Below are 12,956 nucleotides of genomic sequence, written 5' to 3'. Positions count from 1 at the left end.
GAAGAGAGGAAAGTGATTGGTTCTCAGTGAATGTAGGTTTGCGGCAGGGGTGTGTGATGTCTCCATGGTTGTTTAATTTGTTTATGGATGGGGTGGTTAGGGAGGTGAATGCAAGAGCTTTGGAAAGAGGGGCAAGTATGAAGTCTGTTGGGGATGAGAGAGCTTGGGAAGTGAGTCAGTTGTTGTTCGATGATGATACAGCGCTGGTGGCTGATTCATGTGAGAAACTGCAGAAGCTGGTGACTGAGTTTGGTAAAGTGTGTGAAAGAAGAAAGTTAAGAGTAAATGTGAATAAGAGCAAGGTTATTAGGTACAGTAGGGTTGAGGGTCAAGTCAATTTTCACAATTTTCCACTGAAATGTATAGGTATGTATATGTGCGTGTGTGGATGTGTATGTGGGTGGGTTGGGCTACTCTTTTGTCTGTTTCCTTGCGCTACCTCGCTAATACGGGAGACAGCGACAAAGTATAATAAATAAAATAAATAATATGATTATTCATATATCTATTATTATTATACACGATCGCTTCTGCGTCAGCAAGGTAGCACCAGGATGTAGATGAAGAAAGGCCCATCCACTCATTCTCTCCATATGTCCAAACCATTTCATCACACCGTATTCTGCTCTCTCAACCATACTCTTTTTATTTGCACACATCTCTCTTACCCTTACATTACTTACTCAATCAAACTACCTCACACCACATATTGTCCTCAAATGTTTCATTTCCAACACATCCACCCTCCTCCGTACAACCCTATCTATAGCCCATGCCTCGCAATCATATAACATTGTCGGAACTACTACTCCTTCAAACATACCCATTTTTGCTCTTCAAGATAACATTCTCTCCTTCCACACATTCTTCATCACTCCCAGAACCTTCACCCACTCCCCTACCCTGTGACTCACTTCTGCTTCCATGGTTCCATCTGCTGCCAAGTCCACTCCTAGATATCTAAAACACTTCACTTCCTCCAATTTTTCTCCATACAAACTTACATCCCAATTTACTTGTCCCACAACCCTACTGAACGTAATAACCTTGCTCTTATCCACATTTACTCTGAACTTTCACTTTTCAAACACTTTTCCAAACTCGGTCACCAACCTCTGCAGTTTCTCACCTGAATCAGCCACTAAAGCTGTATCACTGACGAACAACAACTGACTCACTTCCCAGGCCCTCTCATCTACAACAGACTGCATACTTGCCCCTCGCTCCAAAACTCTTGCATTTACCTCCCTAACCACCCTATCCATAAACAAATTAAAGAACCATGGGGACATCACACACCCCTGCTGCAGATCAACATTCACTGAGAACAAATCACTCTCCTGTCTGTCTACTTGTACACATCCCTTATGCCCTTGGTAAAATCTCTTCATTGCTTCTTGCAACTTTCTTCTTACGCCATATACTCTTAAAACCTTCTACAAAACATCTCTATCAACCCTATCATATGCCTTCTCCAGATCCATAAATGCTACATACAAATCCATCTGCTTTGCTAGCTATTTCTCACACACACTCTTGAAAGCAAACACCTGATCAACACATCCTCAACCACTTCTGAAATCACACTCCTCTTCCCCAGTCCGATGCTCTGTACATGCCTTCACCCTCTCAATCAATACCCTCCCATAAACTTCCCAGGAATACTCAAGAAACTTATGCCTGTGTAGTTTGAACACTCACCTTTATCCCCATTGCCTTTGTACAATGGAACTATGTATGCATTCCTCTAATCCTCACTGCCTCTGTATAATGGCACTATGCTTGCATTCCACCAATCCTCAAGCACTTCACCATGATCCATACATACACTGAATATCCTTACCAACCAATCAATAACACAGTCACCCCTTTTCTACTACAATACTATCCAAACCTGCTGTCTTGTCAGATTTCATCTTCTGCAAAGCTTTCACTAACTCTTCTCTCTTAACCAAACCATTCTTCCTGACCCTCTCACTTCACACACCACCCCAACCAAAAAATGCTATATCTGACACTCTATCATCAAACACATTCAACAAACCTTCAAAATTCTCACTCCATCTCCTTTTCACTTCATCACTACCTGTTATTACTTCTCCACTTACCCCCCTTCCCTGAGGTTCCTATTTCTTCTCATCTTATGCACATAATTTACCTCCATCCAAACATCTTTTTATTCTCCCTAAAGTTTAATGATACTCTCTTACCCCAGCACTCATTTGCCATCTTTTTTCAAACCTTGCACCTTTCTCTTGACTTCCTGCTGCTTTCTTTTATACATCTCCCAGTCATTTGCACTCCTTCCTTGCAAGTATCACCCAAACACCTCTCTTTTCTCATTAACTGACAACTCTACTTCTCCATCCCACCACTCACTACCCTTTCTAATCTACCCACCTCCCACCTTTCTCATGCCACATGCATCTTTTGCCCATGCCATCAATGCTTCCCTAAATAAATCCCATTCCTCAACCATTCCCCTCACATCATTTGCTCTCACCTTTTGCCATTCTACACTCAATCTCTCTTGGTACTTCCTCACACAAGTCTCCTTTCCCCAACTCTCTTCTCCCCAACATTCTCTCTTTCTTGAAAACTTCTACAAATTTTCATCTGTCTCCAGCTGCCCCTCTCAACACATTAACATCCAAAAGTCTCTCTTTTACACGCCTATCAATTAACACGTAATCCAATAATGCCCTTTGACCATCTCTCCTACTCACATACATATACTTGCATATATCTCTTTTTAAACCAGGTATTCACAATCACCAGTCTTTTTTCATACTTAACTACTGTTTCCTGTGTTAACAAGGTAGCACCAGGAAGAGATGAAGAAAGGTCACATCCACTCTCTAGCTGTTATGTGTAATGCACCGAAAGCACACCTACCTATCTACAACCAGGCCCCACAGACCTTTCAATGGTTTACCCTAGATGCTTTACATTGACAGCATGTTGACCCCAGTAAACCACGTTGTTCAAATTCAATCTATCCCATGCACCCCTTTCACCCTCCTGCACGTTCAGGCCCTGATCACTCAAAATCTTTTTCACTCCATCCTTCCATCTCCAATTTGGTTTCCCTTTCTTGTTCCTCCACTTCTGACATATATATCCTCTTTGTGAACCTTTCCTTACTCAATCTCTCCATATGAGTGATGTAAGGTTGACAAAGAGGATATATGTGTCAGCACACCCTCTTCAACACCCTCAACGGCACACCTTCTACTACCACACATCTCTATTACTCTTTCATTACTTACTCGATGAAACCATCTCACACCACACACTGTCCTAAAACATATCATTTCCAACATATCCATCCTCTTCCGCACAACTTTATCTACAGTACATGCCTTGCATCCATGTAATATTGTTGTACTATCCCTTCAACTATGCCCACTCTTGTCTTACCAGACAACATCCTCTCTTTCCACATATTCTTCAGCACTCCCAGAACCTTTGCTCCTTCCCCACCCTATGGCTCACTTTTGTTTCCATGGTATCATTCATTGCCATGTCCACTCCCTAGTATCTAAAACACTTCAATTTCTCCAAATTTTCTCTATTCAAATTCAGACCCCAAACTAACCTATTCCTCACCCATGCTAAACCTAATAATCTTACTTTTATTTACATTTACTCTCAACTTTCTCCTTTCACACACTCTTCGAAACTCAGTCATCAACTTTTGCAATTTCTCACTTGAATCTGATACCAATGCTGTATCATCAGCAAACATCAACTGATTCACTTGTCAGGCCCTCTCACCTCCAGAGACTGCATACCTGTCCTTTCTCCAAGACTCTCGCATTTACCTCCCTCAACACCCAATCCATATACAAAATGAACAACCATGGTGACATCACACCCCACAGACACAGACCAGTCTTCACTGTAATCATTCACTCTCCTCTTCCAACTTGCACACATGCTGTACACCCTTGATAAAAACATTCTCACTGCTTCTAGCAACTTTCCTCCTCCACCAAATATTCTGAAGACTTTTTACCCCTATCATATGCTTTCTCCAGATCCATAAGTGTCACATACCATTCCATTTGTTTCTCTTAAGTATGTTTACAAACATTCTCTAAAGCAAACATTTGATCCACATCTTCAATCACTTCTGAAACCACACTGCTCCTCCCCAGTCTGATGCTCTATACATGCCTTTACCCTCTCAATCAATAGCCTTCCATAAAACTTAACAGGCATACTTAATAAACGTACACCTATGTAGTTTGAACACTCACCTATATCCCTCTTGCCTTTATAAAATGGCAATATAAATGCATTCTGCTAATCCTCTGGCATTTGACCCAGATCCAAGGCAACAATAAAAATCCTTACCAACCAATCAGCACAGACACCCTCATTCTCAATAAATTTAAGTACAATGCCATTCACACCAGCCGTCTTGCTGCATTTCATCTTACACAAGGCTTTCACCATCTCTTATCTCTTCACAAAAGCACTCTTCATAATTCTAACTATGCATTCCACTCGATTCAAACATCCTACATCTGTCACTCTCTCATCAAACACATTACAAGTCCTTTAAAATACTTACTCTTCTCCTCACTTAATCACTGCCTGTTATAACTTCCCCTTCTGCCCCTTCACTGATGTTCCTATTCATTCCCTTCTAAGATGTCCTCTTATTCTCCAAAAAAACTTGGTGATACTTGCACACCCTAACTATAATTTGTCCTCTTTTTCAACCCCTGCACCTTCCTTTTGATCTTCTGCCCTTTTTCTTACACATCCTGCAATCATCGTCACTCCTTCCCTGTAAGTATCACCCAAGTGGCTCTCTTCTCTCTTTCACTAGCAACTTGACCTCACCCCACCACTAAATACCCTTTCTAATAGGTCCAGCTCCCAATTTTTGCATGCCACATGCATTGCTAACACTGCTTGCCTAAATAACTCATTCTTCACCCATTATCAATCATGAAAATGTTCTAGGACACCCTATGTACTTAATAAAATGACTACCTTAAAGGTAGTGATGCATATGTCACCCAACACTTACAGTGCATCCTCCCTGCATCAAGTTGCACCAAAAAACATCACCTAATAATAATTATGCTGGCTTGTTGATCAGCTGATCCAGGATATGGATTTGAACCTGGGGCAAAGTTTATAGGGTGGGAGGAAATACTGTATGTCATAAATTGTTATTTCTTTATGGTTCAGTATGATATCAAAAATATGGTTAGCACAGCATTTGTGTTCAACACTTCAAGAGTGAACAAAGGTAAGGGAGGCCAGTATGCCTGTGTGTCTTATTTGTATGTCTGGGAAAATAGTCAAAACTCTCATCGTAGTTTTTATGCTCAAGCATACAAGAGAAAATCATACTCACGTTCATCTTTAATTTTCTGGCAAGCTTTATGGTAGTCAAATATGTGATCATAGAAGCATAGCTGTTTGTATAACTGGGATTCTGTATACTGTAAAACAGAAAAAAGAAAATAGTAAGACAATATTATTAACAACATACCTTGTTATATGATTCAGTTCTTTGAATAATAATTCACATCCAAAAAACTAAAAAACTGAGTAAAATATCAAAAAATCTCCCACAACCTCACATCAATTGTCTATTAATATATCTACTGTGTTAACAACCATTCTGATTGATGTGAATGGATCATATGTGATCCCAAAAGAAGCATATTCATTTTGACCCTTAGCACACATAATGAATTTCTAGCTGTATTCCTGAAGTGTCAATTCTCCAGCAAAATACTGAATTGGCAACTAGTCCTTTGTTACTTTTTTATCAAGACAAAATCATAAAGTTTCAATACCTGGCATTAATAATTTATAAAAACATCTGATGGAGGTTTTGCTAAAAGGCTGAGCTAGCATGTGGTGCTTACCACAAGAAAATACAGTTATGAAGAATGAGTTGTGCAGGTTATGTGTTGTTAAGTGTATATGAGGAGAGACTGTATGTTTGTGAACCAACAAACAGCAGCCCATGTGTAGATGGGGCAGAAAGATCCTGTGTGGGATAATAACTGAAGTGCTGGCTCACTTGACAACTTGCTGACTCTCCCAAAAACCCAGGCTAGTTCCAATTGTATACTTTCCTGATTAATAGTTTCCAAAACTACTACCTGGTAGAGAAAGACAGAAAGAGAAGAAAGTGAAAATATAGTATTTGTGGGAGATGTTTACAGGCTGGCATAAACTTCCTGAAGTATACTGGTTTTCTTCCATCATACACTCATTATGATGAATGAATTGTAAAAGGCATAAAAGAATTAAGTTTTCTGTCTGGCTGGAGTGCCATCTCTATCTTCTCAACTACACACCTTGATGCTCCTAACCATGTTCCAACTCCATTGTAAAATTCACAGAACTCCTAAACACAAAACCCTGGCTCTTGCTACTGAAATCCATTTTCTAATACATTTTACTACTGAAATTGTTCAGGTTTGTAGTTTCAACAAATATATCTACTCTTCATGTGTTGTCTCACCTCTACTCTTTCAATGTCCTCATTTACCACATAGACGAGCATTACATAATAAATTTTTCCAGCTGATGGATCATATGTAATATTCTAAATATCCATGCTTAGTATGTGTGAAGATAAGATCTAGTAATGATGGTGTATCAGTCCCTTTTATCTTGGTATGCTCTGTGACCTGTTGGTATAAGAAATTTTCCTGTATTGACACTTAAAAGGTTGTCTCCATGACTCCTTTTCACCAAGCACCAAGAGAATCCAAAGTTCCCCAATCTATTTTTTATAATTGAAATCTTTTGGTATCAGTAATTCACCATCTGAGAATGAGAGTTTTACTACATGTAAATAATCATTCCTTCATTGTTTAAGTATGCTGAATAATTTTGGGCAGTTACTCTTCCCATTTATGAATTGGCCAATCCTCTACTATTTCTTAAAATATAAGGTTGATTTTTCTTAAGAGAGCCAAGCCTCCCCCTCCTTTGCTTTCTCTTTCCCTCCTTACTATCGTATGTATAACCCTCTCAGCAAAACAGTTGAGATCTTATTCTCTTTCATAAGCTCTGTTTCTTGAGCTCCAACTATATCAGATGCTTCTTCCCTTACACAATCCTTGAATCCCACCTCTTTATTTATCTATTCATTTTTTTTTTTTGAAGGCTCCAGTCACGGACAAAAGTCTACATCAAGGCCGGGCCTTAATTGAAATACAGAGAATCAAGGCTGGGCCTTAATTGAAATATAGAGAGAATTACGAAATGGAAAAAGAAAAGACAAAGGAAAGTATTTATGAATTTTGGAGGAAATGAAAGGTCTGTCTTTTGAAAAGTGCCAGGTCATAGTTATTGAGAAAAAAAAAAGAGAAGGTTGAGAGGTCCAAAGCTTCAACTTGTAAGAAAAAAGCAGGTATGAAAATGGCCCATCCTTGAGTTGCCGATGGCCACATAATAATCATGTGATGCAGCTGCTTGCTGAGTATTGTGTGGTCTAGCTAGTGGTACAGCATACAAGCAGTCAGCTCTCAGGAGCAAACCAAAGTAATACCTACAGAAGAGGGAAAGTGAACCAACATTGCAGTGTAGGGCAAGGGGGTCACGTTTGGAAGTTAGCCTGGGACAGTTCATAAGTAGGATCACTTTCAACACTCTCAAGTAAACTTACAGATCTAATACCAACCCAAATGTGAGAGAAGTACTCCGTACAATTATGAATCAATCCCTTGTATAAATGGAGCAACTGTATAGAAGAGAAGTTTTGGCACCTAAACAGGACACCCAGTTTCTTTGAGGCAGACTTAGCAATTCCTATCATGTGAGTTTTCCAAAAAAGAGTGGATGTTATAGTAATACCAAATATGTTCATTTGGGTCAAGAGGTGGAATTACAGAACTGTCAAAGGAGACGAGAGTTGTGAGGAGTTTTTGATAGAGAGATGGGTAGAAAATGGGTCTTGGGAGAATTAAACTTGGGTAGAAAATGGGTCTTGGGAGAATTAAACTTTTAACAAGACTGTGTCTACCCTACTGAGATATCCAGTCCAAGTCTGAGTTTATTGAGGAAGCTGTGTCAAGACGAGATGCAGATCACCACTTTCTCCTATAACTTTCCAGGTATCCTCAACAAATGTATACCTCTGTTTTGTGAACAGTAAACCTTGTCCCTTTGTATTTATATAATAGCACTATACATGAATTCTGCCAATCCCCAGGCATCTCACCATGATCTATACACACTGAAAATCCTAACCAACCAATCAATAACACAATCATCCCCTTTCTTATGAAATTCTACTACAACACCATCCACTCCAGCTGTCCTGCCAAAATTCACCTTATGTAAGATTTTCACCACCTCCTGTCTTTACCAAACCACTTTCCATGATTCTATCACTTAGCATACCTCTGTGATCCAAACACCCTACATCTGCCACCCAATAATTAAACACCTTCAACAGTCCTTCACATACTCAATCGATCTCCTCACCTCACATCACTACCTGTTACCATTTCCCAATTTGCACCCTTCATCGAAGTTACCATTTATCCTTATGTTTTTCTTATACATTCTCCCTAAATAAACTTTACTGACACTTGCTCTTATTTGTCCTCTTTTTCAACCCCTGTAGCTTCCTCTTGACCTCCTGCTGCTTTTTCTTGTACATCTTGCAATAATTTGCACTCATGCCCTGTAAGAACTGTCAATAAACATTTCTTTTCTCTTTCACTAGTAACTTTACTTTGTCATCCCATCACTCAGTACCCTTTCTATCCACCCATCTTCTACCTTCTGCAACACACTTCTCTCATACATGCCAAGACTACTTCACTAGATATCTCCCTCAACACTCACCTTGCTTCATTTACTATCACCTTTTGCCATTCTTCACCTAGTCTCTTCTGGTATTTGTTTACACACATCTCTTTTCCAAGCCACTACTTTCACCACCTTCTCACTCATATCATTCCCACTTTTCCAATACCTCTACAAAAACTTCACCCTTGCCTCCACATCTTATTTCTATTTCTAACTGGGCATGCCCATCCTCTATTCCCCCCCCAAAATGGCAACTTTGGGAGAGCTCAAAGGTATCCCTATGAAGCTTCTTTAGTGACTTTCCCTAGGATTGGGATAAGTAATCCTCTGCTGGGATGCTTCTTCTTGTGCTGAATGTATAGCAGAGGTTAGCTCTTTCTCCTAAACTGTGGTTTGATAGCTCTTGTTCTGATGCTTGTCACATTAAGGATGGTGTGTAGTGGACCATAAAACTCATCTCTTCCCATGAAACCCATTCTTTCATTTTGTCCAGAATGATTGCAAAGCTGTTATTCAAAGAGCAAAGCAGAATTTCACAAAAAGTGTTGAACTAACTTCTACAGACAAATCTTTTTGATTGTATTCTATTCTACTTTGCCTGTCTAAAAACTCTGACTTTCTCTCCACTTGAAAGCATGCCTTAGTGTATCCTACTGCCAAGAAAGGAGACAGCTTTAACTATCACCCATTTGATCCCACTTCTGCTATCTTCATAATCTTTGAAACTCTCCCACACTCACTTTCTCGAACAGAAGCCTTGTGTGAATATACCAAAAGTTTCTGTGTAAGCATCTTTCTTACAAATAGGGTGTGTGTGTGTGTGTGTGTGTGTGTGTGTGTGTGTGTGTGTGTGTTAAACTGTACGATGGTTCAAGTGGTCCAAACTGACCACGATTTGGGTATGTGGATTCTTTCTTTATAACAAGACAAACCTACTATCAGAGGAAATTATCTTTAATAAAACATCCTTACCTCCCTGAAGAGAACACCTCGTTCACATAAATTGCAAATGGGAAAACCTCTTGAGAAACGAAGGGGGATGCGTCGTATTCTGTTATTGCAACTTGGATCCTCACATATCAGCCAGCCCTAGGTTGTAAGTAATGGAAAAATATCAAATGAGATTTCATTGAAAGTACATAATAATATTTTTTTTTTTTTTTTTTTTTTTTTGCTTTGTCGCTGTCTCCCGCGTTTGCGAGGTAGCGCAAGGAAACAGACGAAAGAAATGGCCCAACCCACCCCCATACACATGTATATACATACGTCCACACACGCAAATATACATACCTACACAGCTTTCCATGGTTTACCCCAGACGCTTCACATGCCTTGACTCAATCCACTGACAGCACGTCAACCCCGGTATACCACATCGCTCCAATTCACTCTATTCCTTGCCCTCCTTTCACCCTCCTGCATGTTCAGGCCCCGATCACACAAAATCTTTTTCACTCCATCTTTCCACCTCCAATTTGGTCTCCCTCTTCTCCTCGTTCCCTCCACCTCCGACACATATATCCTCTTGGTCAATCTTTCCTCACTCATTCTCTCCATGTGACCAAACCATTTCAAAACACCCTCTTCTGCTCTCTCAACCACGCTCTTTTTATTTCCACACATCTCTCTTACCCTTACGTTACTTACTCGATCAAACCACCTCACACCACACATTGTCCTCAAACATCTCATTTCCAGCACATCTATCCTCCTGCGCACAACTCTATCCATAGTCCACGCCTCGCAACAATACAACATTGTTGAAACCACTATTCCTTCAAACATACCCATTTTTGCTTTCCGAGATAATGTTCTCGACTTCCACACATTCTTCAAGGCTCCCAGAATTTTCGCCCCCTCCCCCACCCTATGATCCACTTCCGCGTCCATGTTTCCATCCACTGCCAGATCCACTCCCAGATATCTAAAACACTTCACTTCCTCCAGTTTTTCTCCATTCAAACTCACCTCCCAATTGACTTGACCCTCAACCCTACTGTACCTAATAACCTTGCTCTTATTCACATTTACTCTTAACTTTCTTCTTCCACACACTTTACCAAACTCAGTCACCAGCTTCTGCAGTTTCTCACATGAATCAGCCACCAGCGCTGTATCATCAGCGAACAACAACTGACTCACTTCCCAAGCTCTCTCATCCCCAACAGACTTCATCCTTGCCCCTCTTTCCAAAACTCTTGCATTCACCTCCCTAACAACCCCATCCATAAACAAATTAAACAACCATGGAGACATCACACACCCCTGCCGCAAACCTACATTCACTGAGAACCAATCACTTTCCTCTCTTCCTACACGTACACATGCCTTACATCCTCGATAAAAACTTTTCACTGCTTCTAACAACTTGCCTCCCACACCATATATTCTTAATACCTTCCACAGAGCATCTCTATCAACTCTATCATATGCCTTCTCCAGATCCATAAATGCTACATACAAATCCATTTGCTTTTCTAAGTATTTCTCACATACATTCTTCAAAGCAAACACCTGATCCACACATCCTCTACCACTTCTGAAACCACACTGCTCTTCCCCAATCTGATGCTCTGTACATGCCATCACCCTCTCAATCAATACCCTCCCATACAATTTGCCAGGAATACTCAACAAACTTATACCTCAACAAACTTATGCTCCAATATACCTTGCATTTGCATTCTTTAATTCACCCTCAAAATATGAATTTGAAAATATAATGTCCCAATGACAGCAAATTACTGAACCAAAACTGCAGCATTACTTACATTATAGTATTTCATGATATGATTCCTGATGTCTAGTCTCAACTTATTGAGAACAGGGGCTAATTGTGTGAAGATCTCAAAGTTGCATTTAATATTTGGACAATGCTGTAATGCCACTTGAAGGTTGGAACCACTCCCCTGAAAATAAAGAAAATCTTATACTCGTATTTTATACAGTTACCTAACTATATTTGCCAGGCTCTTCAATAGACCTCGATGTAAATTTTCCATTCAATAAAAGTGTTCTTTTCATATGCTTGATTCTTCATCTCTATGTTGGTTTCTTTCAACTCTAGACATCCAACTTTTGAAGTCTTCCAAAAAGATCTTACTGCTGACAGAAATGAACTTTCACAAATTTCTTTTATTCTCCCTATACCTCAACACAGATTGCCTTTTGCTCAGAAAATAATAAAAACTCACCTTTTTCAAAACTGTTTTCCTTCAACAGTTCCGTCAAATATCTTAAGCTTATTAAACTCATTAAGTACTGAATGCTCTTTTCTGAGTCCTCCATCTATACATTGTAATTTTCAATTTATACTTTAATCACCATATTTCTCCTCTTGAATATAAATTTTCATGATTTTATTTTGCCTTAAGATCTCCAGTCATGAATCTTCCTTATATATAATCAAATTTGGCTATAAAATGAATATTTTGTTAGTAGCCTTCAAAAAGATCTCCAGTCATGAATCTTCCTTATATATAATCAAATTTGGCTATAAAATGAATATTTTGTTAGTAGCCTTCAAAATCTATATGTTGGCTCAAAAGCTGTAGCTTCCCAGATAAACCTTTCTAGTTAGGTGGTATTAAAGACATGTGCTTTTAACTTTGGCTATATAATGGATACTTTGTCAGCAGCCATCATATCTTTACACTAGTTCAAAAGCACTCTTACACATACTATTCTTACTATCACATCTCTCTCTTACCCTATAATTTCTTATATGATCAACTATCCATCCTCAAACGACATGCTGTCCTAAGCAGTTCATTTCTCATGTATCTTTTCCTTCTGTACTTTTTCATGTAGAACCCACTCCTCATACCCATGTAATATGTTGGGACTAAAACACCATCAATCATACCCACCATTACCCTCACAGATATCAACATCTCTTCCCACACACTTAGGATTGTGCTTAGGACCTCATCCACCTTATGCATTATTTCAGCTTTCATGGTTCCATCTCCTGCCACATCCACTCACAAGTACCATAAAAACTCCACTTCCTCCAGGTTCTCTCCATCCAAACTCACAGTTCAGCTAACCTCTCTCCCCTCCTCCACTAAACTTTATTGCCCTATCTCTATTCACATTTACATTCTACTTTCTCCTTTTCACACAAACTCTCAAACTCAGAAAACAGCTTC

General features: G+C 39.5%; 1 protein-coding gene across 1 annotated transcript in view; it reads right to left on the bottom strand.

Annotated features, from left to right (window-relative positions):
* Positions 1–12,956, bottom strand: part of PolA1 (DNA polymerase alpha catalytic subunit) — a 436,605-nt gene that overhangs the window by 25,184 nt on the left and 398,465 nt on the right. The window contains exons 26-28 of the mRNA XM_071683772.1: positions 11,577–11,714; positions 9,778–9,894; positions 5,378–5,465 (exon numbers count right to left, since the gene is read on the bottom strand). Coding sequence (XP_071539873.1) covers positions 5,378–5,465; positions 9,778–9,894; positions 11,577–11,714 — 343 coding nt within the window. The remainder of the gene's footprint in view (positions 1–5,377; positions 5,466–9,777; positions 9,895–11,576; positions 11,715–12,956) is intronic.

Source organism: Panulirus ornatus, chromosome 37 (genome assembly GCF_036320965.1).
Source record: "Panulirus ornatus isolate Po-2019 chromosome 37, ASM3632096v1, whole genome shotgun sequence".
In the NCBI taxonomy this organism is placed as follows: domain Eukaryota; kingdom Metazoa; phylum Arthropoda; class Malacostraca; order Decapoda; family Palinuridae; genus Panulirus; species Panulirus ornatus.
The sequence above is the reverse complement of the archived record's forward strand: the minus strand, read 5'-3'. Positions and strand labels throughout refer to the sequence as shown.